Genomic DNA, 23,087 nt, shown 5'->3' with positions numbered 1-23,087 from the left:
TCGCGCGCCAGCCGTATAACATTTTGTGGGCGTTCCCACACATGCCGACTGTCTGTATAGAAAAATCGACATGTAAATGTTCTAAATTGCGATATTCTGGAAATATTTGAGATATTCTAGCCTGGGTCGAGACCCTTGAATCTGCCCACTCCACGGGGTTGAGTTTGGCTGCTCTTGGTCTGGCATCGTCATAGGCAAATGCATTTTCTTTGGTTTTCTAACCTTCTGAGACAATGAGCACCAAGTGGGACTAATGATTGGCCAATCAGCATCAATAAAGAGCCCAACGGGCGGGACCAGCCGTTCTCAAGTGCAGTTGTCAAGACTTCCCCGAGGAGTAAACAAAAATGGCTGCGGCTGTCGCCTGCTGTCGAGGCTGTTTTAAATTGATTACAAGTACCAATGACTTTGAAATCGGAACGGCACACTGCTTGGAGCGCATTTATTCAAAGGGGAGATGTTGTTGTTTTTGTTTTTTTATGTTCGTCCAACTGGAGTAACTAACTAAGTTTCAGGCCGATATACGTTGGACTTGGTCTCTAGTGATTGGTTGGAATTCCCTTGGGGATATCCCATCATAGAAATAACAAAACAGAGTGCAATCTCAGACTAGAAGATGGAAATGAGTGTACGAGTTGACAATTCAGTCTAGTGTGCGATCAATCCAAGCGTAGTGTGTGAGTGTGTCTGTGTGTTTATCAACTGTTGCCCGATGCGAAATGCATTTTGATAATCCATTTCCCCCAGTCGGAAAGAGCACAACTGTAATAGCACATCTAATAGCATAAGGCAGATATCACAGCTGATAGTCCACAGCCAGCTGGGACCTGGTTCTGCTGGTTAGGGACCTGGTTCTGCTGGTCAGGGGCCTCTGAGTCTAATATTCTCTTGTGTGATAGCTGATGTGCTTCATCTTCTTAATCCTTTCCCTATCTGACCTAATCAGGAGAGCAAGCATCCGACTGGCCCGTCTCTGCAGACTCAGTCAGCCCAGTCTATGAATGATAATGTTATTTCCAATGAGATGTGCGGGCGAAGAGTCAATCTTCAGGTCCCTATATAACCCTGCTCATATGTGGCGGAGAGTGCAGATTCAACACTATTAAAATGGATAATAGCGGAAACACAATGGAGCATGGACTTTTCTCCCTGTGTCTGCAGTAAGGTGTGTGTGTGTGTGTGTGTGTGTGTGTGTGTGTGTGTGTGTGTGTGTGTGTGTGTGTGTGTGTGTGTGTGTGTGTGTGGAGGGGGGGGGGGTAAGGTGGACGTGCCTGCCCCAGTGTGTGAGAGCCAGTGTTGGGCAGTAATATATTACTCAGTGATATTATTACTGTAATATATTACTTCTCTGAGTAACAAGTAGTGTAAGGGATTAGGATTTCCAGAATTTCCAACGTGATTTTTCTCTTTTTTTTTGTCCATCACTTTTTCAGGGCAAAGGGAGGTACTGAAAGTAATGTAACGAGTAATGTAACAAATTACTTTTGATACCAAGTAATAATTAATGTAACATTATTGCATCTTTAATGAGTAATAAGTAAAGAGTAACTTATTACTTCTTCCAACACTGGTGAGATGATCAGAGTGGACTCACCGATGAAGTAGGCCAACAGGAGCAGCAGCGTTACAGAGATGAGGATGGCACTGAGAGCGGCACATTTCCAGTTGCAGTGCTTATAGGGCTTCTTCAGGCTGAAGGCGGGCCGAGAGAAGGTGTTGCGAGGCAGAGGGCGAGGGGGAGGCGAGTAGACCGTGCTGGAGGTCAAAGGATACCCCGGCGATGTCGTGCAATACATGGGTGACGTTCCACCTGGCTTGAACAGGAAGTGTCTGGAAAAGGAAACGTTCGCTTTGTGAAACGGCCTCAATTAAAAACAATAAGCACCGTGTATAAGTGTCATCGAGTGCGGATCCTTCTGTCCGTAAGAAATTCTGTCTCCAAGCAGATTCAATACCGTTACCATAGTCACGCTTCTGCCAGGTTAGTGAGAATACTAAAGCATGTTGGGTTTTCTCCAATCGAAATTGTGAATCAATATGAAATCTAATTTACAGGACTAGTGACCACAGCGGGCCGTTGTTAATTCATGGCAGCATGGTGAATAGTAATTCTCTGTGTCGGAGCTATCCAGAGGAGACCCATACATACAGCGGCACCATGGGGTCGAGGAGATTTATCCGGCCTTGAAGAACATGGCTGGTTTTCTTAGAAACCGTGTAGAGCTGCATGCCCAAGTGCCTTATGATCAGCCCATCAGAGAGGCAGTGGCAGGCGTGCAGTTGTCAAGCCTCTGTTACTGACAAGTTTACAGGAAGCTCTGGAGCGACAGTGACAAGAACGTGATTGAATGTCACATTTCAATGCGTGATGCGGAAAGTCACTGAAACCATTCTTTATTTAGAACGATCGGGCCAAATCCCTCGACATATCCAGCCGCTGCCGTCGTAAACAACATGGTAACAATGACTCATAAAATGGCCACATTTATCAAAAGCAATATGACATGACGATATGACATTAATGCAAATTTGTTAGTTGTATTAAAATAGGGTAGGCACGGAGATAGCGCAGGTTTTGGCAATGCAGGAGACAGAGTTTGATGATTGACGGTATCTCTACACAGAGGAGGTTGGATGGGAAAACAGAGCAAGCGATGTTTTCATGGCAAAGCAGATTCTGAGGGGCGTGAGCCAGATAGCAAACATGCAAACATACCCGTCGTTGTACGTGGCGTCGCGCCGTGCCGACGCCAGAATGTCCATCTCAATGAGGTTGTCCTGTAAAGTCTCTAGGAATGTCTGCTTTGCTATGTTTCTACACACAGGTGGAAAGATGGATATGAAGCTAGGGTGAGATGTGCGTGCAAGGAACACAGAAATGCCAACACAGTATGTGATCATCACCAAGCAACATTAACAACTGACGAATGGGCATCAAGAGGGACGGCACGGGACAAACAAAGCAAGGCCCTTATGGAACTACTTCTACAAAGGCGTGGGACAGATAACATCTAGCTCTCTTGCCCCCTCACTTTACCTTGTTTTGTACGAGCCCTGCCCTTCTCTGCAAGCGTCTTGTTCTTCTCTGATAAACATTAGAGTATTCTGGCTCCTTTAAGGTTGTGATTGGAAGAAACGAACAAATACATCACTTACAAAAGACGGCCTTAAGGTTTCTAACAATGATTCTGGACAAGTGCAAAACAAATGAAATAAGCACTTGTTTTTCAGGGGTTTATTTTATTTTCAGTAGCACTTGGCGCATGTCATTTTTGACAGCATCCTTAAAGGAACACTCCGTTGATTTTCAATCAGCTTTGTATCATTACGAAATCAGTAGTATACCCGAAAACTGTCAACCGTTTTGCGGACATTCATTTAATTTGATTTGAATTGTGTAACATTCACACACAAATGCCATCACTGGTCCAGTATTGCTTTAAGTACAGTTTTGGGTTTTCTTGCTTTAACGGTTGTAACAGTCCATAGAATAAAAAAGAGAACACATCCGCAAATTAACAGATTGTAGAGGCACGTGTCTCATTTCTCCCATAATGTCTGTTCCATAAGGGGGAGACTGCGGCAATGCAATGGAGAAATGGACTGTCCACATGCAATGGACAGGCTGAACATGTCCAACGGTACAAGAGAAAAGCCTTGTTTCTGGTCCCTGTGCACCCCCAAGGCCTGTAGCAAAGTCTGTTTATTGTCTCACAAGCTTCAGCTCTGGAGGGGAAGAATACAACTTTTAATGACGGGAGAGAGAGAGAGAGAGAGAGAGAGAGAGAGACGTCTGGCAGAAAGTGGTTAAGCTGGAGAGGGAAGACTACCGCATCCCTCCAGTGGCGGCCCGGGATCAGGCCTACCAGTGCACTGCAGGATTTATCAGGGCCGTTCAATTCCACAAAAGTGCGGAGAGAGGGCCATTATAATGCTATTAACTAAGTACAAGTGTGACATTTAATATGTCAGGGTCTGTGTGTGGATATTACTCATGGTTTCTATTGTATCAGTGGAATTCTAATAATTGATCTCCTCCATGCATCTCCCCCCCCCGCCGGCAATAGGTGATAAACAGTACACGTGCTTTCAGTTTTCACGGCGCTCTTGCCTGTTGCAAATCCACTCTCTTTGGCCATCTGTTCTCCTGCTCTGCTGGGGATACCTGTGTGACGTTTAATCATTCATTACGCCACTAACTGTCCTTCTACCTACTGAAATTACGGCTCATTTTCCTGTTGACTGGACCGTCTCGCAAAAAACTGGAGGAAGAGACAATAATTCTCTTCACGGCTGGTTGTTTAGCCGTGCCAAATTAAGTTAGCTATTCTCCTGTCAACAACCGTTTCATTGGTGGCAAATATCTTTAACTCATAGTGTGATTTAACGTTCTGAAGTTATTTTGAATAGATGCTGATACAGTGGAAACAGCTTACGGTGATCATGGTTACTTTTGTTGTCAAGTTGAAACGGTCTATACACATGCTGTTTAGTGTTTACAGTCATTCATTTGCTTATAGTGATCAAGTAGTATGCTTACATTGTTCATTTGGGGTCTTTTCATACATGAGACCACTAGTAGGGAATGAAAACTATGTTAATTCTATTTATTTTTTGCAGTATTTATTTGTTTTATTTTTTCTTAGTAGCACAGTAACCCATCTGCTTCGGCTGGTGCACATTGAAATCATGACGGGAAAAAGAAAGTCATTTTCTCTCAATGAAAAACATCTCCTCAAAAAACAAGCCAAACAATAGTGTTTTAGGCTATAGCCTAATTATAATTTTAACTACAGTAAGCTATATTTTATATAGAGTACAGTACAGTACAGTATGTATTTGAATTCTAGACTAGACTTCTACACTTAATTTATATATTTTTTTATACATAATTTAATTTGTACTGTAATCTGAAAAGCGTTGAAAAGCTGTACTGTACGTATTTTGAAAGATTCAGTGAATTCAGTAAATAGTGAAGCTGTCTGTTTCATTATTCATGTAATAAATATACAAATGTCAATTTGATAGTAATCTGCATGACAAATAGAGGAATAAGAAGAAAGAAATCCGTTATAATAATAATCCGCTTAGTGAACAATTTGACCTGGACACACTCTCAATTAAATTAAATTCAAGATTCAAAAAACTTTATTTATCCCCCGAGGGGCAATTAAAAGGGCCTTGCGCAATAGGACATAAAAATATAAACAAATACAGACACAGAAAACAACAGAGTAAAGTGCAGATAGGCCATATGTGCAATATGTGCAAATAAGTGCAATTTAAGGCAAGTTGTTGTTATAATAATCTTAAAAGTGGTCCTGCATGAGGTTGCCTGGTAAGTGGGGGCGGGCTAAGGAGCCGTCAGAGTTGAGGAGGCGGAGCCTCTGATACAAAAGTTGCCCTCCTCTGAGTCCTGTATCCAGGGCAACGTACGCGTCGGCAGCCACTCCAATGAGTTTCCGGTGTAGAGCGGACGGCCGCGCCAAGGCTTCCGCCACGGTCATTTTTTACAGTCTGATTAACACGAGAATGGAGTTGGAGTGGATCAATCGATACTTTTTGTAAGTGTTTAAGGTCCAGATGACATTTCGGATAATCTCTATAAACAGATAATCCCGAAATATTAGTCGTCGAGTCTATTAGTCAGACAGACATCACATGATCACGATAAGCAGTTTCCACTGTAATTAAATCCTTATAATAAAGAGACAAGCCTTTTTCTACTTGTATGATTCCAACCAAAACCAAAGCTACTGTACAACCGCTGATTCTGCTCAGGATGCAATTTTGTGACATCAAGAAGTTGCGTTTCTTTTTTGGGGGATTTCTTCTGCTGCAAGCGGAGTAATGTGATCATTAGGAGGTGAAGATGATTCTGGACTGGCCTTCTTGATTCCACAATGGCCTGTATTAAATACCAGTCAAAGAAATAACAGGCATTTGCTCTGAAAACACTTGGACAGACCTACTTCACACAAGGGCCTCCTATCGAGAAATGTGCTGGAAAATTGAATCCTGATTGATATGAAATAAATAAAAGTGCGGGCTGAAGTGGAGGAGCCGTGTGGCCTACTCGCAGGAGCCTGAATTTAATTCAACAATTTCACAGCTGTTTCATATCCAACATGATTATAATTACTCTGCCGGTGAAATCCAATAGCGCTTTGCACTGTTAGGATCGCTAACCTTAGACGAGAAGCAACAAACAGCACTTTTCTCTTGTTTACCACAAAATCATGTTCCGACACAAATCTAGGCCTTTTGCCCCTAGCAGGATATTCCCCCTTTTTATTGCTTTGCTGCTCGTTAGCACTATGCTAATTCAATATGGAGCAGACAGCATGGAAAGCTGCATTCGATGGCAGCGGCTCAAGGTGGGTCTTCTGGATGCCAGCAGCATCACTACACATCAGAGGAGATGACTACCTTGTTTCCAGGGGGATGTTGCTGTTGAGTAGCCAGTTGTCCTGTGTGCTGCTGGAGTCTTGACCGCTGGCGGGGCCCTCAGGAGGGGCGGAGCTGTCCGTGGGGGCGGGGCTGGGGTTGCTCCGCGGCGTGTAGTTGGCCCTGTTCAGGGAGTTAATGGAGGCCGCATGGTGCTGATGATTGGGCGAGTGGGAGTGAGAGAGCGGGAGAGGGGGCGTCCGCAGCCGAGAGTGGTTTTGAAACGCTCCGTCTAAAAGCCCATGAGGGAGAGAGAGAGAGAGAGAAACACACACAAAAACACATTAGAGAACTTTTTAAAGAATGATCCCACTCATTTCATGTTCATTTTGAGTCACGTTTGAATCCCGTGAGAAAGATGGTTACCAAAAAACAAAACAAAACCAAAAAAAAGCACCATCAAAGACACCCACATTCACAGTTTGTTCGCTAGCACTGAGTTTTAGAAGTACGGTAGGTCCCCAGAGGTTACACACTCTGAGACAAAAGATTTGTGTGTGCATGTGTGCGTGCTTGCGTGCGTGCGTGTGTGTGTGTGTGTGTGTGTGTGTGTGTGTGTGTGTGTGTGCGCTGTCAGTTTCAGATCCAGCCAGTGCCCAGTCAATCCTCTGTGGTGTTATTTGACTCTCTCTGCCTCACTGTCCTGCTGGATGGATGATTAGCCATGTCTTCAGCAGTAGCACATAAAGCTGCAGCTACACTGAAGAGTCTGATTACTCACTGCTTCTTCCAACGTGCTCTCTGCCTCCCATAGAGACCTGTGACAGTTTACTCAGACCAGACAGACACTAGTCCAGGGATACTCAACTTGCTTTGCCCGGGGGCCACTTTCGTGAAATGATAGAAGGCCAGGGGCCAGTTAATAAACAAACAATATACATTTTTCTGTAGCGGATTGTAGGTTTTTGGGGTGTCAGCCAGAGTTTATTCTGACAATGTTGTGCACACCGGATAGTTAGGTTAAGTTAGTTAGGTTAAGTACATACATAAGTGCCTGGGTAGCAAGCAGACGGCGGTATTTGACAATTTAGCAGCTAAATCATAGATTATTGAAAGATATTCCATATTCCAGACTGAAATGCTATAACAGAAGTGGAGTATTGGCCAGAATGACATGAACATTTGGACACTTATTCAGCGGGTATCTTGCATGTTGCGTTCAGGTGCACTGTAAAAAAAAAAAAAAAAAAAAAAAGATTGTTTGTTTGATTGTTGCAATTCCATCGCGGGCCACACAGGGGGCGGCCCGCGGGCCGCAAGTTGAGTATCACTGCACTAGTCCATGTGTAAAGAGAGCTATGTGTCGGCCTGCTTGGGAAAAGGACAGATTCTTTATGTGTGTGTGTGTGTGTTTATTTAGCGACAGAAGGATGTCTGAGCAGCGTGCATGCCCCGCTCCGCACTGGCTCACAGATTTTCTGGAAGCTGCCTCGTGCAAAATCTGTCTTCCATTGTTGGTCATGAGCAGCTCCACTGGAGCAACTGGGATTGAATGTGTTGCTCAAGGACACCTCATCAGTAGTTGTTGAGGGAGAGGAGAGTGTTTCTCTTTCACTTTCCGCACCCATATTTTCCAAGATTTTAACCGGCAACCATCCAGTCGGCCTGAAAATTTAGTATAGTGCGATTATCTAGATCGAAATTATCTTGATATACAATATTATCTCAATAATTATTAAAAAGATTAAACAGTATTGTAATATGGGAACAGTTCAATGGGCCACTTCAAAGTGACTGAACAAAAAAGAGAAGACTGGAGCACACTATTTCATTGGCAACTTATAAGGTGCACCTTATTCACCTTGGCCCATTGAACTGTTCCGGTATTTTGTCCTATTCTGAGAGCACCTCCCTCTGTGGAGGGGCTGAAGCACAAGAGATTCCTTCTACAGTATTGTAACATGCTTCAATTACTTAAAAACAAATTGATCATATCAATCACGAGGCATTTGGCTTCTTTCTGAAAAAAGTAAACAAAAATACTGTATATAAATTTAGCTCATAGAAACTATAAGGATAGTTTTAAACAACATAAATAAAAATACAATTAACAGCATCTATAATAAATAAAGTGCTGCCCGGGGAAACGGACAGATACCTGGCCTCGCTTGGCAGTCATGTCCTCCAGCGCTGCCCTTCACTGTCAACAGTATACAATAATACGGTTGTACCGACCAGCCCTCTCATCCTGGATACTATACGCAAACATTAGCTTTCTATTTCGGTAACAATCTGTCATTATCAACTGCCCAGATTTGGCGCTGTCAACCTCTTTGGAACTCATTCCAGCGGTCAAGTGCCGTCTTTAGCAGCCACAAACCCTTTCTTTGTTTCATCAGGGCTTTTACCAGCTCTGTTGTCACTTTGCATCTGGGGGTTTCAGATATGAGCTCTACCAGATCAGATTGTACCCAGTGGTCTTATATGCTGCACTTCACAGAGATACAAGAGCGATGTCCTTGTGCACTCTGTATCCATTTATTTCCTCGTCCGCTCCGCCATTCATCAATCAATCAACTCCTGGCTTTACTCAGAGTGAAGGAGTGGCTTTTCTTTATAGCAGCGAGCCTCCTTTATTTCACACATATCCACAACACTAAATTGCCAATTTATAGCAGAGGGAGTCAAATATAGACACGCCAAAGGCTTATTTTGTATCATCAGCTCCTTCATTAAAGCAATACCCACTTGGGCCAGGCAAGATGCTCAGGGGCGTTTCACTGTTTTTTTTTTGGTCAGGGACATTAGAGCTCCTTCCAATATCAACGTGTCCATCAAGCTACCGTGGTAAACAAACGGTACAGGTACACATCTAGCTGATCTGAGAACAAAGCAGTGGCTTCAGGGCACAAAGCATTATGGGACAGCGTTAATACAACCTCAGTTTAACAGCAGATTTCCAGTGACAGACAGTGCAGAGAGAGAGAGAAAGAGCCCATTGTGTTCATCATGTGGGGGAAGCACCAAAGGATGGCACAGCAGCAAGGACAAGTGACTAAAATCAAGTGTGGGGCATTTCATCCTCCAGCAACGGCTCAACCCTCTTCCCATAAGCCTCTAAACAGACGCGTGCTTTACAGGAAGCCCGTCGATTTTACACGTACTCACCGTCGATATAGCGTTTCACCTTCCAGTTGTATACTGTGCATTTCATTAGCATTCAACAGGGGAGAGAAACGGGCAGTTTCCACTCCGTTTGGACCGGAGCCTGGCTCACAGCCACATAGTCGGCATATTTCACAGCCAGTGATTGTGGGACGGGCCGCTGACAGAACCCTTCTTATTCCTTTTCATTTTAGAGACAGCGCCGTATCATCTGTCTGTTGCAATGACAGATGGCTCCATACCAAGACACTTTCACACAATGCTGCCCTCATAATTAGCCCCACCTCTCAGACAGTGGGAGAGGCACAGCACAGCGCTAATGAAAAGGAGGCGGGTGCGAGGTAGAGCCAGCCAATTGTTGATGACCTCCCTTCCGCTCGGTAATGTACCTGATCCCTAAAGCCATTAACAAGGTTATGCTAATGAGATGCAGGCACAGCGGTGGACACAGTCGAAGAAATATATCACAAGGACAAATGCATGGCGGCGCTGGAATGCATTAACTGCTGGCTAAACATCCTGTATCATTTACTCCTGATGGCCATCAGGTCAATGTGGGGCAAGTTGGGCAACGGACGGCTAATAACAAACTTTAATATGGGTAAAAATTTATTCGTGAAAAACAATGTAGAATTATACTCAGTCATAATGTTGGAGGAACGTCTAAAAATGTATGTTAGAATTATTATAACCTATACGTTAAGTGATATGAAGGTTTATTCAGCATACAGCTTTTAACATTCACACAATCTATTTCTGGGACGTGGGGGATGGAACACATGGGGACACATCTTAACTTATCTGTCCTTCACTTGACTATCTTGGAATTATTTCTCATGGTACAAGGAAAAGTGTTTATTGTTTATTATTGTTTATTAAGAGGATCCCCATTAGCTGCTGCCTAGACGACAGCTAGTCTACCTGGGGCTACTAGTGTCTCTTATTTTGTTCAACTGTTTTCAACAATTTCTGTATATTTCTCATTCTTACCATTTCATTGAATTTTTTTATCCTTCAAATAATTTGGTAAGATCTTAAATGTAGAACAACTTAAAACAAACAGTCCCTCAATTGCATCTGGTTCCCCAATCCATCTGCAATACTGTTCCATTTAAAAGCAGCGTGCAGTGCTCTGTGTTATGTGTTTGATGTTAGGAGTGATATTTATCTCTTGCTATTACAAATCACAACAAGGCTTTATAATTTATGTATATTGCTACAATGGATGTGTCAATAAATCTGCTCATAAATTATTATGAATGTTTGTGTACATTTATTGGCCTGCTAATGCATTACAGTCTTCATGGGAAGTGTATCCTACTACTTTTGCGCGTGAGCAATCACCATCGTGTGACCAGTAGAGAATGCAACATTTTTATTTTGCGGAGAAAATACGGCGCTGTAAACATTCATTACTTGATTCATTGTATCCACTTCGGACTTTGCTTGCCCTTGTCCGGCCAACAGCCAGGTAAGTAAGTAGCCAGTTTTATTTTTGTGGAGTTGAGCAGAAAGAGCAGGAAAAAAAGACAAAGAGCAGGGCAACTCCACCCTAACAGATGTGGTGAATCAGCAACAATTATTCACCACTATCCAAAGGACAGGAAAAATAAATGGTTTTCTATTGACCTGCTTTGCACAACGAAATTGGCAAGAAAGGGAGATTCATTTGTTATCCAAGAGACAGAGAAAGGAGGACTCTGCTACAATGGGCAAACTTTCACATGGCATTCAAAATAGAAGCCTCAAGATATCCATTGTGGGTGGGGAATGTGGGTTTTTCATTTTTCTTGCGAGCAGACGTGCACTACTTAAGCCCTTCTGATGCTATTCCTGGAATAGTAATTAAGGCAAATCCACTTCATTAGCTGGGACCCCGCCCCCTACGCCCCGAGAAATAACGGGAATGTCTATGTAACGGCAGAATGTTAGAATTGCTAGGAGACAATTTTGTCCAACTTGTCTGGTTTCAGATAGCTACATATTACAATCCATTCTAATTTGTCCAGAGTTTCATGTACTGTACTCTATAATAATAACCACCAATATAGTGTAGAGTCATATGTTTCATATCATTTATATTGAATATGTTAATGGCTTTATACAGCAGTGCCATGTAGATCAGTGGTTCCCAAACTGGGGTACGCGTACTCCTAGGGGTACGTGGAGGTACTACAGGGTGTTCTTGCGAGGAAGGGGGGAAATTGAAAAATGTAAGAATAAACCATGAAAATAAATGAAGTGTTAAAACAAATCTGCTCATGATGCACGAATTGCAACTCTTTCACTCCACTTCTTATTTTGTAATGTTGTATTGTTCAAAAGGTGGCTTATCAATATCATTCATTCATTGCATCATATGCTATCGTTTTCTCTCCTACTTTTCTAAACAAAATGTAGTTGGGTAAAGGGGCTACTTATGGCTAATTTCCACCACATTTTACAGCCCTGCACAGCTCGTCACCACTCGGCTCTACTTGTTTCAACCCGATGTATGTTTTGCTTCCACCGCTGGTCATCTGCCCCCGCCCACCCCCGCCCACACCTGGTCGTCATAGCGACCGCGTATCTGCGCTCCGCCTATAACCGAAGTAGGCTATAACATAGAACGTTAAAATTAAATCCATACACAGAACTTTTAAACTGTTTATGAAATACTGGTGCCTCTAAATGACCTACAGTGTACATGAGCAAATGTGACAATCGGCCAGGAGAACGGATATCACTTTGTTGTTAGTCAAACTCACATGCATGCGCTGCGCGAGGGACGGGGGTTGCGCTACAGAGTGAAGCCTCTACCCCGGCGGCCTCTCACCAGGCAAGACCGCGGCTTCACCAAAGCCCCGCCTGCGGCCTAGCGGAGCCGACGCTGCACACAGCTACAAAGGGCTTCCTGAGGAGCGGATTTTTTTCTCTCTCAAAACAATTGAAAACCACCGTCATGTTAAGCTGAGTAAGGAGATCGCTTTTATTTCACCAGAGCCGAAGGCAGCAACACAAAAGACTGATGGAAATAACGAAACAGAAGAAGGTAAACCCCCTGCTCCACTAAACTGGTATGCAGCTTCAGTCAGTAGATTAAACACGATTCTGCCTGACAAATCAGTCGTCTGCAGTGTTTTCACGTCACCGTATGGTAGGGGGTCCACAGCCCTGGAACCTCAACAGACCAGGGACCAAAAGCAGCACGTCTCAACCCCGACTCAACCCGGGCTGTCCCCGTTTTTGATCGGTGGAATGAGACAAAAAAGCGAGACGAGCTGGGTGGGGCCGCGTTGATACCAGCGGTGGAAATGGGCCATTAGATTCAGAAATCAGGGAAAGGGAGTATTGAAGCCAAAACAGTTTGAGAACCACTGCACTGATTTAGATCTAGAAGCAACAACTAGCTGAGTTGGCAAACAACTCATCTTACACGGGGGCACGGTGGCTCAGTGGTAGAGCTGTCGCCTCACAGTCAGAAGGTCCTGAGTTCGATTCTCGCCTGGGACACTGTGGGCGCTGTGGTTGTGTTCCCCCCCATATCTTCAGTGCCTACTGCCCAGGTGGGGTATCTCGTCGTAAGGGCCTTTCTCTCTGTGTGGAGTTTGCATGTTCTCCCCGTGCTCCCCCAGGGGGTTCCTCCGTATATAACCCCCCCCACTAAAAACATGCAGAAGATCAGATCGTCATCGTCATCCGACCAGTGACGACAACATCCAAAGTTGGTCCCCGGGCGCTGTACGAGAAAGCGACCACTGCTCCTGGCCTGCCCCCCGGAGGAAAGGACATGCCTGGATGGGTTAAATGCAGAGGACACTTTTCACCGGCCACCGTCAGCATGAGTGTGTTGTGGCCACATGCATGTATTGTGGTGTTCGTGTGACAATAAAAGACGGGCTTGTCCCGTTACGAGAGTTTTTTTTTTTTTTACACAAGAGGGATACAGACAAATGTAAGTGATCAGCTAGTGACAAACCAAATAGCTTGTTTATGACGCTTACATTTTTGCAACAAGTGACAGGGGTAATTGGGTAATTTTTCTGTTTTTGTTTTTTTACAGAACAGATTATGAAAGTGCAGATTGTAAGCTTTCAAATGATGTGTCATACATTGAAATCTGAAAATAGTTGAAGAAGATATGCTCATTAAATGTTCGTACTCCTAAAAGCAACATTCAGAGAAAATCGCCATGGAAGTTGGTAAACAAGCTTGGTTTGCCCTGAACAAGCTTAGTTTGCTAACAAAGTATAAGCATTTAGTAATCCTAAAACTGTAGTTTGTTATATTGAGTGTGTTCTTCAACATCTAAACTTCCATAATATGGAGGGGAGCGGGGGGGGGGGGTCTTGATTTGTGCGATTTCATCACCGTTGCCTACTTGTTAGCCCTTTCATCAGACCGTGTCACACATAGCATGTTAACAGTGACTTTAACCTTCAGGCTGTCAGCCATGATGCCAGACTATGATCGAAAAATAAACCTACAAACGGTAAATCTCACCCTCCACGTCAGCTCGTTTGCCCTGCCTGACTACAGTCCAGCAATAGAAGGCATGGACAAATTCACTACTGTATAGCAGTAAACCTGTAAAGGGAGAGATCAGTCTACATTACGCATTGGATACCTAGCTACTTGAAGGTAAAGCAAGCAAAGCACTTCTGTGGTTAGGAGTTAAGTAATTATTCTGTTTGATAGTATAGTCAAATAGTGTTAAATCAATCAACGTCAATCAATGTAAGCTTGGTCAAGTAAGCTTGCTGCAGTGCCATGGACGCACTGTGCTGTGCACATGCTAAATGATGATTACATTTAAAGTGAAACTGATGCGATACCTGCATTCAATCTACAGTGATATTGGCACTACTGGGATGCCACTCGGCCAGTCATAATGTGTGGTTAGCTAACTTCTAAATACATTCATTCATAATAGAATTGTGAAAAGCAGCAGCATTTTAAACCTCCTTTAATCCTAAATTGGTTGACATCTACACATGGCTGACTTTCTGTGGCCCTGCCACATCTGTTAATTTGTGCAGAACCCCTAGGTAGTGACCGAATCACCACTCTGTGCAGAGGGTCCATTTCCACACGGTGACAGTGGATAAAATCCACAGCATCGATGGTCACACCTGATGTACTAAAGTGATATGACATCATGCCCCGCACAGCCGATCACGCCTGATGTACTAAAGTGATATGACATGGCCCCTCCCCCGCACAGCCGATCAAAGCACTGAGGTGTAAGCCATTCAATACAGAATTAATCCAGCGCTATCCAGCAGCCAGATAAATCATTAAATCTCGCTTACTGCTACAACCCCTATGGCTAATCATCAGAGCAAACTTTCCAGCTGAGTAGCATTTGTCTATAAAAATCCAAATAGAATTTGTCATGAAGGCAGCGAAGCTGTCCTCTCTGCTGGCTGCCTGAAGCTGCCTCTCTGAGCTGGCCCTGCTGTTTCCTACACCATTAGAGAAGGCTGAAGGCAAGCGCCATGCGGGAATACTAGCTGTCTTCCCCCAACTCATTTGAGAGGTAACAGGTACCACAAACAACACATGGTGGGGAGAACACTCAGCCCTCCACTGGCTCTCTCTATGGGAATGGGGGGACCTTCCGGAATACTAACAAATTTAAGCTCACCTTCATTACTAAGTGGAGGAGAAAAAACAGCTGTTGGCTGATGTATATAACTGACACACTGTAACCATTTCTCGCTGAGGATGCCCAAAGAGGTACGGAACTGAAAACAATTGTATTCCATTCAGGTCTGAAATAAAATGGTTGTTGGGACAAAATCGAACCCTGATTCTGCCCATGAAATAAAAATAATAATAAAATAAATAAAATAAACAGACAAATATTTTTATTTTATTTATTTATTTATTTATTTATTTATTTATTTATTTATTTATTTATTTATTTATTTATTTATTTATTTATTTATTCAATCATTTATTTATTTTTAATACCTGAGGGTTATCCCACATACAAGCAACCCATTCCATGCGACCCAATCCATTAGGAGCAGTCCTAGCATAATGCTTCTCTCTCCCTTTCTGAGATCAAATTGATTTTTCTGTCATTCTATGTACTACCTTAGCAAGAGCACGCAAAGTGGCTACCCATGCCCCATTCTGTATGTCACTCGACTGTATATCTGTCAAGGGGCTTGGAGATTTTGTAAGAGGGCACAGATGGCCTGCAAATGTCATGGTATGAAAGTAATACATCTCCATTTATCTCTATGAGGAGAAGATACGTAGCTATGCAAAATGCATTATCCACGGTGTCTGTGCACTGATTAACAGCAGGATGAACGGCACTGGACAAATTGTCTTTTGGCTCCAGTTCATCGAGATAACTCAACATCAAGAGAAACATCTCAAGATTCCTTCTCATATGTCAACTCAGAATTGGAACTGAACCACAAAATGTGCCGAGCAACAGGCACATGGCATGTGGGTGCCATGTGCTGCTCATTAAATTATTATTTAGCCTGAGATAGTCTCATTCCTCATGGTGTCTGCGGCTAAATTACTTTCCCGGGTGACCTCTTTTAACCACATTTGCTCCGTCCTTGCTGACACGGGCGATGATTAAGCAGTTCAAATGGAGACTTATTTGAATTCTCTCACAGCCATGTCCCCGGGCCTTCCACCCTGCTAAGCATTCCTGCTTGGTCAGCTGTGAGTAGGCGTAGCGCCGACCCTTTCACCGGGGAGCCCGGCAGCATTGAGAGCCAACACTGGGCCGACCCCATGCTGCTCTGCATTAAGAGATGCTAATACCGCCATGCTGCAGGCTCTCACATCTCGGGGCTCAGCGTGGCAGCGTGGGCTCCCCACTGGCACTCTCCCCGGGAAGAAGGCCCTCGGAGAAAGCCAGGGGCCACAGTGAAACACATGCTCCACAAAAGGGACTGCAGGCTTCAGCGAGCAGCCTCGTCAGTCTTACAACAAGCCCTGGCTCCCACTATTCTTCAAAAACCAAGGGGGAAAAAAAGACAGGATCCCAGAAGAAAATCAACACGGCAGCCTTGGAGGCTTCTAATGTGAATAACGATATGCTGCTGAGAGCATTTTACTTGTGGAAAATCCAGCAGAACATTTTTGAGTCCTACGTGGGCTCAAAGATCACCTTGAGCAAATGTAATCTGAAGTGATCAAAAGCCACCTGTTTGGCAGTGCCACGGATACACTATGAGCCAATTATTTTAGGCATACATCGTTTTCTATGGTTGTTTACTGATAGCGAAAAAGTAAATAGTCTCCCCTCACCATGTCAACTCTGAATTTGAATATTTCTTCAATAACTGACCTGTGTGTCAAAGAGATCTGATTATATTGCAGTCATTTTTACTACGGCGACTTTTGAATTAGCTTTTGTGCACATGTAATTCCCACTGAGGAACCTGCGATGCATACTAAACGCCAGATTTCACTACATTTGGAAACATGAAGCCTTTCCCCCCCCAACCAGAATCCCAGCACCTGCACAAAAACAGAGAAGATGAACGCTCATCTTCCACATATTCTGTATTCACAGTTTGGAGAATTCATGATCTTTAGTTTGATCATGTTGGCAATGCAGTCGTGTTTCCACATCCCTGTTTTGCATATCCCAAATCTATACCACACGCTATTTCCCTCAGTTCATCTTGCCACTTTGAGAAGCTGAGGATTATGCAGCTAAAGGGAACTGTGTCACTACACTACACACTTAACATGTTATAATATAGTAATTTCAATGAATGAAATAGTGAATCCAGCCTGGGTTGATAAGTTATTTAGTTGTGTACATTTTGTATCTCAATAGCTAGCTTTGCGGACTTGAAAGGCAATCACATAAAGAGCTATCAGGAAACAAATCATCAAGAAGAAGAAGAAGAAGATGAAGAAGGTAGGTGTGTGCGTAGGTGTGGAACTCTGTACAAGCCTGCAAAGGCTTCGTTCCCACCTTGCACAGATTTGTACCTACATTTGTGCTAAACAAATAAACTAAACTAAACTAAACTAAACTAAACTAAGAAGAAGAAAAACAAAGATATGCAGATCTGAATAAACAAAATTGTCCAGCCTCCGATGTGAAGTCATTTGGATGCGATATGGAAAATGCACGAGAAGGCATGGAGCATGCTCACACGGATCATTAGGTGGTTTAAGTGAACAAATAGTGGAGACTCTCTCCTTGTTGTAATTGGCTCCTGACTCCCAAAGACTTTCTGTCATCAAACAATGAAAAAAATGGTAAAAGCACGCAAAGGAAGAGGCATTTGCATAATTTACTGCTTATTTACATGCTACATGCAATAGAGCGAAAGGTCCTGGGAGTGGAGGAGAGCATCACTGTGATGAGTGCTGGTGTTAGGTTACCTTAGATATGAAACTGAGAAAAGGCTTGCCACCCCCTGGTAGGAGCCACATGTTACACTCTGTGTGACTTTAAAATAATCTCACGATGCCTCAGGACGAGACTAAAGCTGGGAGAAACCCCCCCTCGATCCTTTCCTACCCCTCACCGGCAGCCCCAGACCAACCTAAACGCTGTACCTATGCAAATCAGTGCCATTGTTACAAGACAAATCTGCTGCAGTAAAGGCCACCCCCCCCCCCGCCCCACCCATGTCCCCTTAAGCACAGCCGTGTCACTGCCGGGTGACCAGCATCTTGCTACTGTGGAATTGGGGGGTGTGTGTGTGTGGGGGGGGGGGGGGGGGGGGGGGTTTGCAATGGGATTAATAACTCATTCTCCAGGCTTTCTGAGCAGGCAGCTGCGGCACTTTGGAGTTTGATGTAATTCCACCCTTTGGGTAGTTAACTTGTGAGCCTGATCAATTATTTAGACCATTTTATTTTGTTTTGTGTTTTCCCTGCCAGTGGGAGAAGAAAGTCGCTGCTCTATGTGAAAGGGGTGCCCACATTCAAAATATCAGAAAATACCTTCTTCCACAGCATGCATATTCATGACTTATGGGAGAAATGCGACATAAATCGCAAAGTTTCAATGACAACATATTATTTTATCATGTAGGTGGATCATAAACAGGAATATATACTGTAACTTCCCAATATCATATTTGTGACCATAATAATCATAAATACGGGTTCCTCGGGTTACCTTGAGGAAATAGTACAAATGATTTTGAGTCGATGCATTTTTCATAACAGCATGCTGTGCAGTGGGATTGTGTGTGTCTTTATGAACAAATGGAATATGTGACCGTCAAGGCCATCCCAGCCAGTAATGAATCCCCACAAAATAACATATTCATCTATCTATAGCAATTGGTTGCATTACATAGCAAGAATTATAATACCTTGGCTTACAGTCTTGCTAAGACAATTAAACCCGCCCACAGGCAAGCCAAATATATTCTCTGCCACACAATTTATTAGCACCTATGCCGACATACTTTACAATAACTAATTAAGTTAAGTACTGATAAAATGTATAACACATTTTCACTGCTAATTAGCACGTGGACATTTTCCACAGATGATGAATCCTTGTCAACTGTCAACATCAGGTTCACAGTATGAGCAAGACTGTCATTTTCTCAATCTGCCTGAGAGTGTTAAGTCAACATCAGCACACACTGAGGATTTCAAGGGGAATGAATAGCTGACAATTATCAATGAGACATCACACTGGGAACATCCAGATCTATAATCTGAAACTCAAGGAGCTGTTTTTGTACGCTGGAAATCGCTGTGTGCTAAGTAATGAGTGAAGCCTGCTATCAACTAGGGATGGGCATTTCTAGCAAAAATACGATTTGAAATTCGCTTGGAACTATTGATCATTCTTCGAAGCCGTTCTGCACATGCGTGAGCGGGTACGCAGCAGGCAACGTCACTTGGACAAACTTGATACAAGTGGCTTTGCCATGCTCTTAAAGAGACAGGTGCCGGTAAAAAAACAAGGGAAAATATACTTTTTAAGACAAGACCTTTGTCTTGACTATTTGATGTTTAATAATAAAATTACTATTCGAAAATCATTCCCTATCTCTACTATCAATTTTGAGTAGTTAACAAAATGCGACGCTATGTCCTCCATGGGGTAATCCACATTCTGGATAAAACTTCAAATGCGACAGTGCTACACGATGATGAAGCAAGGGCTGTCTTACACCTGCTATGAAGTCTTTTTTACATTTATTCTTTATTTCCATTTATGCGCTGCGGAGGATGTACTGTATGCGATCTGTTGTTTCTGCAAAAGATAAGAGGGCCTGAAGTAGGTTACTCCCACTAGCATCATATTGGAATTGAAGTTGAAATAATGTGTGACAAAAATCTCCCACTGAAGCAGAATATTGCATGTCTTTGAGTGAGTCTGTGAACTTTGCAGACCTTGCTTCGGAGCACTGTGCGTTTCCCGGGGCTACATATTGGCTCAAAGTTCCTAACTCTCTCATTGTGCTCAGTAAAAAAGGACATATTCTAGCCCAGTAGCCAGCTGCATGACCTATAACACAACATGTCCAGCAGGGGAAGGCTAACCTCCAGAAAGCAACAGTAGTTTTGAAAACCAACTCACCGTCGGCAGTTGCAGTGGCAGGAGCATACAGGTTCCCTGAGCCAGTTTTAACTAAGAATGAATTGGGGCCAAACTCATCCTCAGAGTCAGAGTCCTGGGCTGGCTGAGCCGCACAGTTACCTAGCAACCCTCCCTGGCTCTCATTGGCTGCAAGGGAAGGGGGAGGGTATGGGAGCTGCTCAACAGGGGAGGAGGAGGCGGATGAACAATGCAGCGGAGGACCTGTGGACCACAAACAGAGACAACACATGGGGGCAAATGAAACACACCCAATCACAGGCAACATCACATACTGTATAGGAGCAGAACACACACACACACACACACATACACACACAACCATATACACATGTACGCACGCACGCACGCACACGCTCACACACACACACATGCACGCACACACAGATGCAAGACTTAACTCTGGCAGTTCAAAAACAAACAGGGGCATATCGTGAACACATCTGCCTTTGTCTCCGCCACCTCACCCCAGCTGGGAAGAACAATATAAACAACTGCAATGACTTTGGGACAGAAGAGAAAAGGCAAATGGCTGCGACAGGTTAACATAAATAAAGACAAAACATTGTTTACTCTTTCCCCACCGATGTAAAAAAGAAAAGAAAAGAAGAAGAAACAGTTGCCAGCCACCGACAGCACTTATGATCATTTTCACTAATAATTCAAGAGCCACAGAATGTTTTTGTTCTATGAATATGTAAACAGTAGTCTGACTTAGCAGACCTATCTCCACATTAGCACTGTGCCAGTGCTGGAGAAAGGGCTGGCTCAATAACCTAGGGGAACAATGCTGTGCCTCATTTGCATTTCTTTAAACAAATCACACGCGTGTTGGGCGGGGCTAAGCACACACAGGATGCGGTGACGGTGCTCTGGCCAAATAGCATCAGGGGGAACTTATTTTGCTGGAAGCACATGGCTAAATCCCCGCAAAAGAAAACGCCACATAAGACAGTAAAACACGTATGACACGTATGTCAAACTTGGCCTTGAGGTGGTGGTTGTTGTTTCACGTAGTGACGTGGACTTTTGAAAACACGCGGATAGTGGAACCGGTAGGGGCGGGGAATTCCGACTGACATTGGCAGAGCTTGTACCCGCAGCCTACTTCTGTTGATTCAGACTATATGTAAACAGTGAATATATCAAAAGAAAGAACAGAGACTCTATTTTCATGAACTAGGCAATGCGCTTGATTCCTAGGCTCGCCTGCTGGGCGCCCTGCAGCTCGCCGAGCTGGCCCTGCAGCTCTCATGCACACGCCGCAGCTCGGCTGCGGTGTGGCCTCACCTGCGCTATTGGCGCGCGCGTGTGTGTGTGTGTGTGTGTGTGTGTTGCTCACAAAATGTTATTGCCCTTAAGTTTACATGCGAGAGAGGGTGTGTGTGTGTGTGTGTGTGTGTCCCTTAAGTTTACATCAGTGCCTATGACATCATCAGTGATGTCATAAGATTATTATAAGCTCTTATGACATCACTGATGACATCATCAGTCTTATGACATCGACATTGTCACACTCACAATGCTTCCTATCACATCACTTCCGAGACAAAAATGGAAACAAACATTGCCCACTTGCTCCCTTTTATAATAGATAAAAGGGAGCAAGCAATTTTTCTAGCTTCATTCGTTCTTTTTCTCATGAACACTTGAATGTTGGTCATTTTCATCAAAAACGATCGTTTTCGGACAAAATGCTGAGAAAATTGCATTTTTATAGCTGACAGTCATTTTCAAGGAACCTGAACTGAATCCAATGTCTCTGAGGGCAGATACTGTCCAGTGTTACACCCAAATATGCAGAACATGTGCATCAGTGCCCCTCTGCGCTCACACATTGCAGTGGTCACAGATTTGGGTGCAACACTGGCAAGTCGGATTGATCCAGCCTGCCCAGGGGAGACGAGAGGCGGGGGACTAATTTAACGAGATGCATCACGTTGGGCTCTGGTCTGGTGAAACAGGCATTTGTGATTATTTTTGACCTTTTATAGACTTAATGATCAATCGAAAGTATAACTGCTAGATCAATCAATAATGAAAATAATCGTTAGATGCAGCCCTAGCTAATTTAGAGCTCCTTGTTATATGCACTAATATCCTGATGCAAAGTACTTACACACTAACATCTTACAATTTCTTCAGGCTTATTGGCTCCGATCTTCATGCTGTCATGGAATGTTAAATGTCTCCAGTGCCCCTCTTAATGTGTGATTAACTTCTGATGCAGCTCCGCACCACGCTGAAAATGGACTACTTAAGTCACATGACTGCAGCGAACAAAGCCATCAGTTTGGTGCTTCGCCCCATCTTCCCATCAGTGCCCTGAATTCCTGCTGACCGAACTCTCATCCATCAGGACAGATACGTTTCCTCTCTCTCTCTCTAACGATCCCTGTAGAGTATTAAAATGCGACTCACTGACTCGCATCTAATTAGGAAACAATTAGTGATATTAACATATCAGCTGCAGCCGATGCCCAGCGCAGCATAGAGTCACAGTCTGTGCTTTATATATACTTTGCACAGACAGCACACTTCATTTCTTCCTCTCAGGCACAGTAATGGGTGCATAGGAGCAGTGGCCATGCGGTGGGTTAATGGCTGTGACACTGTTGTGGCTTGACTATACAGCATTGTACACGCGGGAAGGGAAGAGCTATGGAAGACAGCATGGTTACAGTCATTCACAGGCGCATTGAAGACACTGCATTTAGCGCATGTCAAAACAACAACATGCTGCCGAGCAGAGTATATCGCTCACTGAGCTAGTATCTGTCACTCGAAAAGACACAGAGGCAACAAGAATCAACAAACTCTTCCTGAAATGGATGATACTGTAAGATGGTCCTTTTTTTAAATATCAAGTTTCCCCCCGGACTAGCACATGCGTCCTCCGATACATGTGCAGGTCGCCAGCGAGGAGTGTCACCGGCGGGACGTGGCAGCACGTGGGAGGATCACGCTATTCCCCCCAGTTCCGCTCCCC

General features: G+C 43.8%; 1 protein-coding gene across 4 annotated transcripts in view; it reads right to left on the bottom strand.

Moving 5' to 3' along the window:
- tenm4 (teneurin transmembrane protein 4) overlaps window positions 1-23,087 on the bottom strand; it is a gene marked incomplete at both ends in the record, with an annotated part of 173,254 nt that overhangs the window by 112,066 nt on the left and 38,101 nt on the right. For 2 of the 4 annotated variants that reach the window (XM_083637873.1, XM_083637874.1), the window contains 5 exons: window positions 1,595-1,830; window positions 2,717-2,815; window positions 3,038-3,112; window positions 6,430-6,679; window positions 20,081-20,302. In XM_083637873.1, the coding sequence (XP_083493999.1) occupies window positions 1,595-1,830; window positions 2,717-2,815; window positions 3,038-3,112; window positions 6,430-6,679; window positions 20,081-20,302 (882 nt within the window). The remainder of the gene's footprint in view (window positions 1-1,594; window positions 1,831-2,716; window positions 2,816-3,037; window positions 3,113-6,429; window positions 6,680-20,080; window positions 20,303-23,087) is intronic. The other 2 variants (XM_083637875.1, XM_083637876.1) reach the window with 2 other exon arrangements.

This window comes from Poromitra crassiceps (assembly GCF_964638095.1).
Source record: "Poromitra crassiceps genome assembly, chromosome: 5".
In the NCBI taxonomy this organism is placed as follows: domain Eukaryota; kingdom Metazoa; phylum Chordata; class Actinopteri; order Beryciformes; family Melamphaidae; genus Poromitra; species Poromitra crassiceps.
This window is presented reverse-complemented; position numbering and strand designations above follow the sequence as displayed.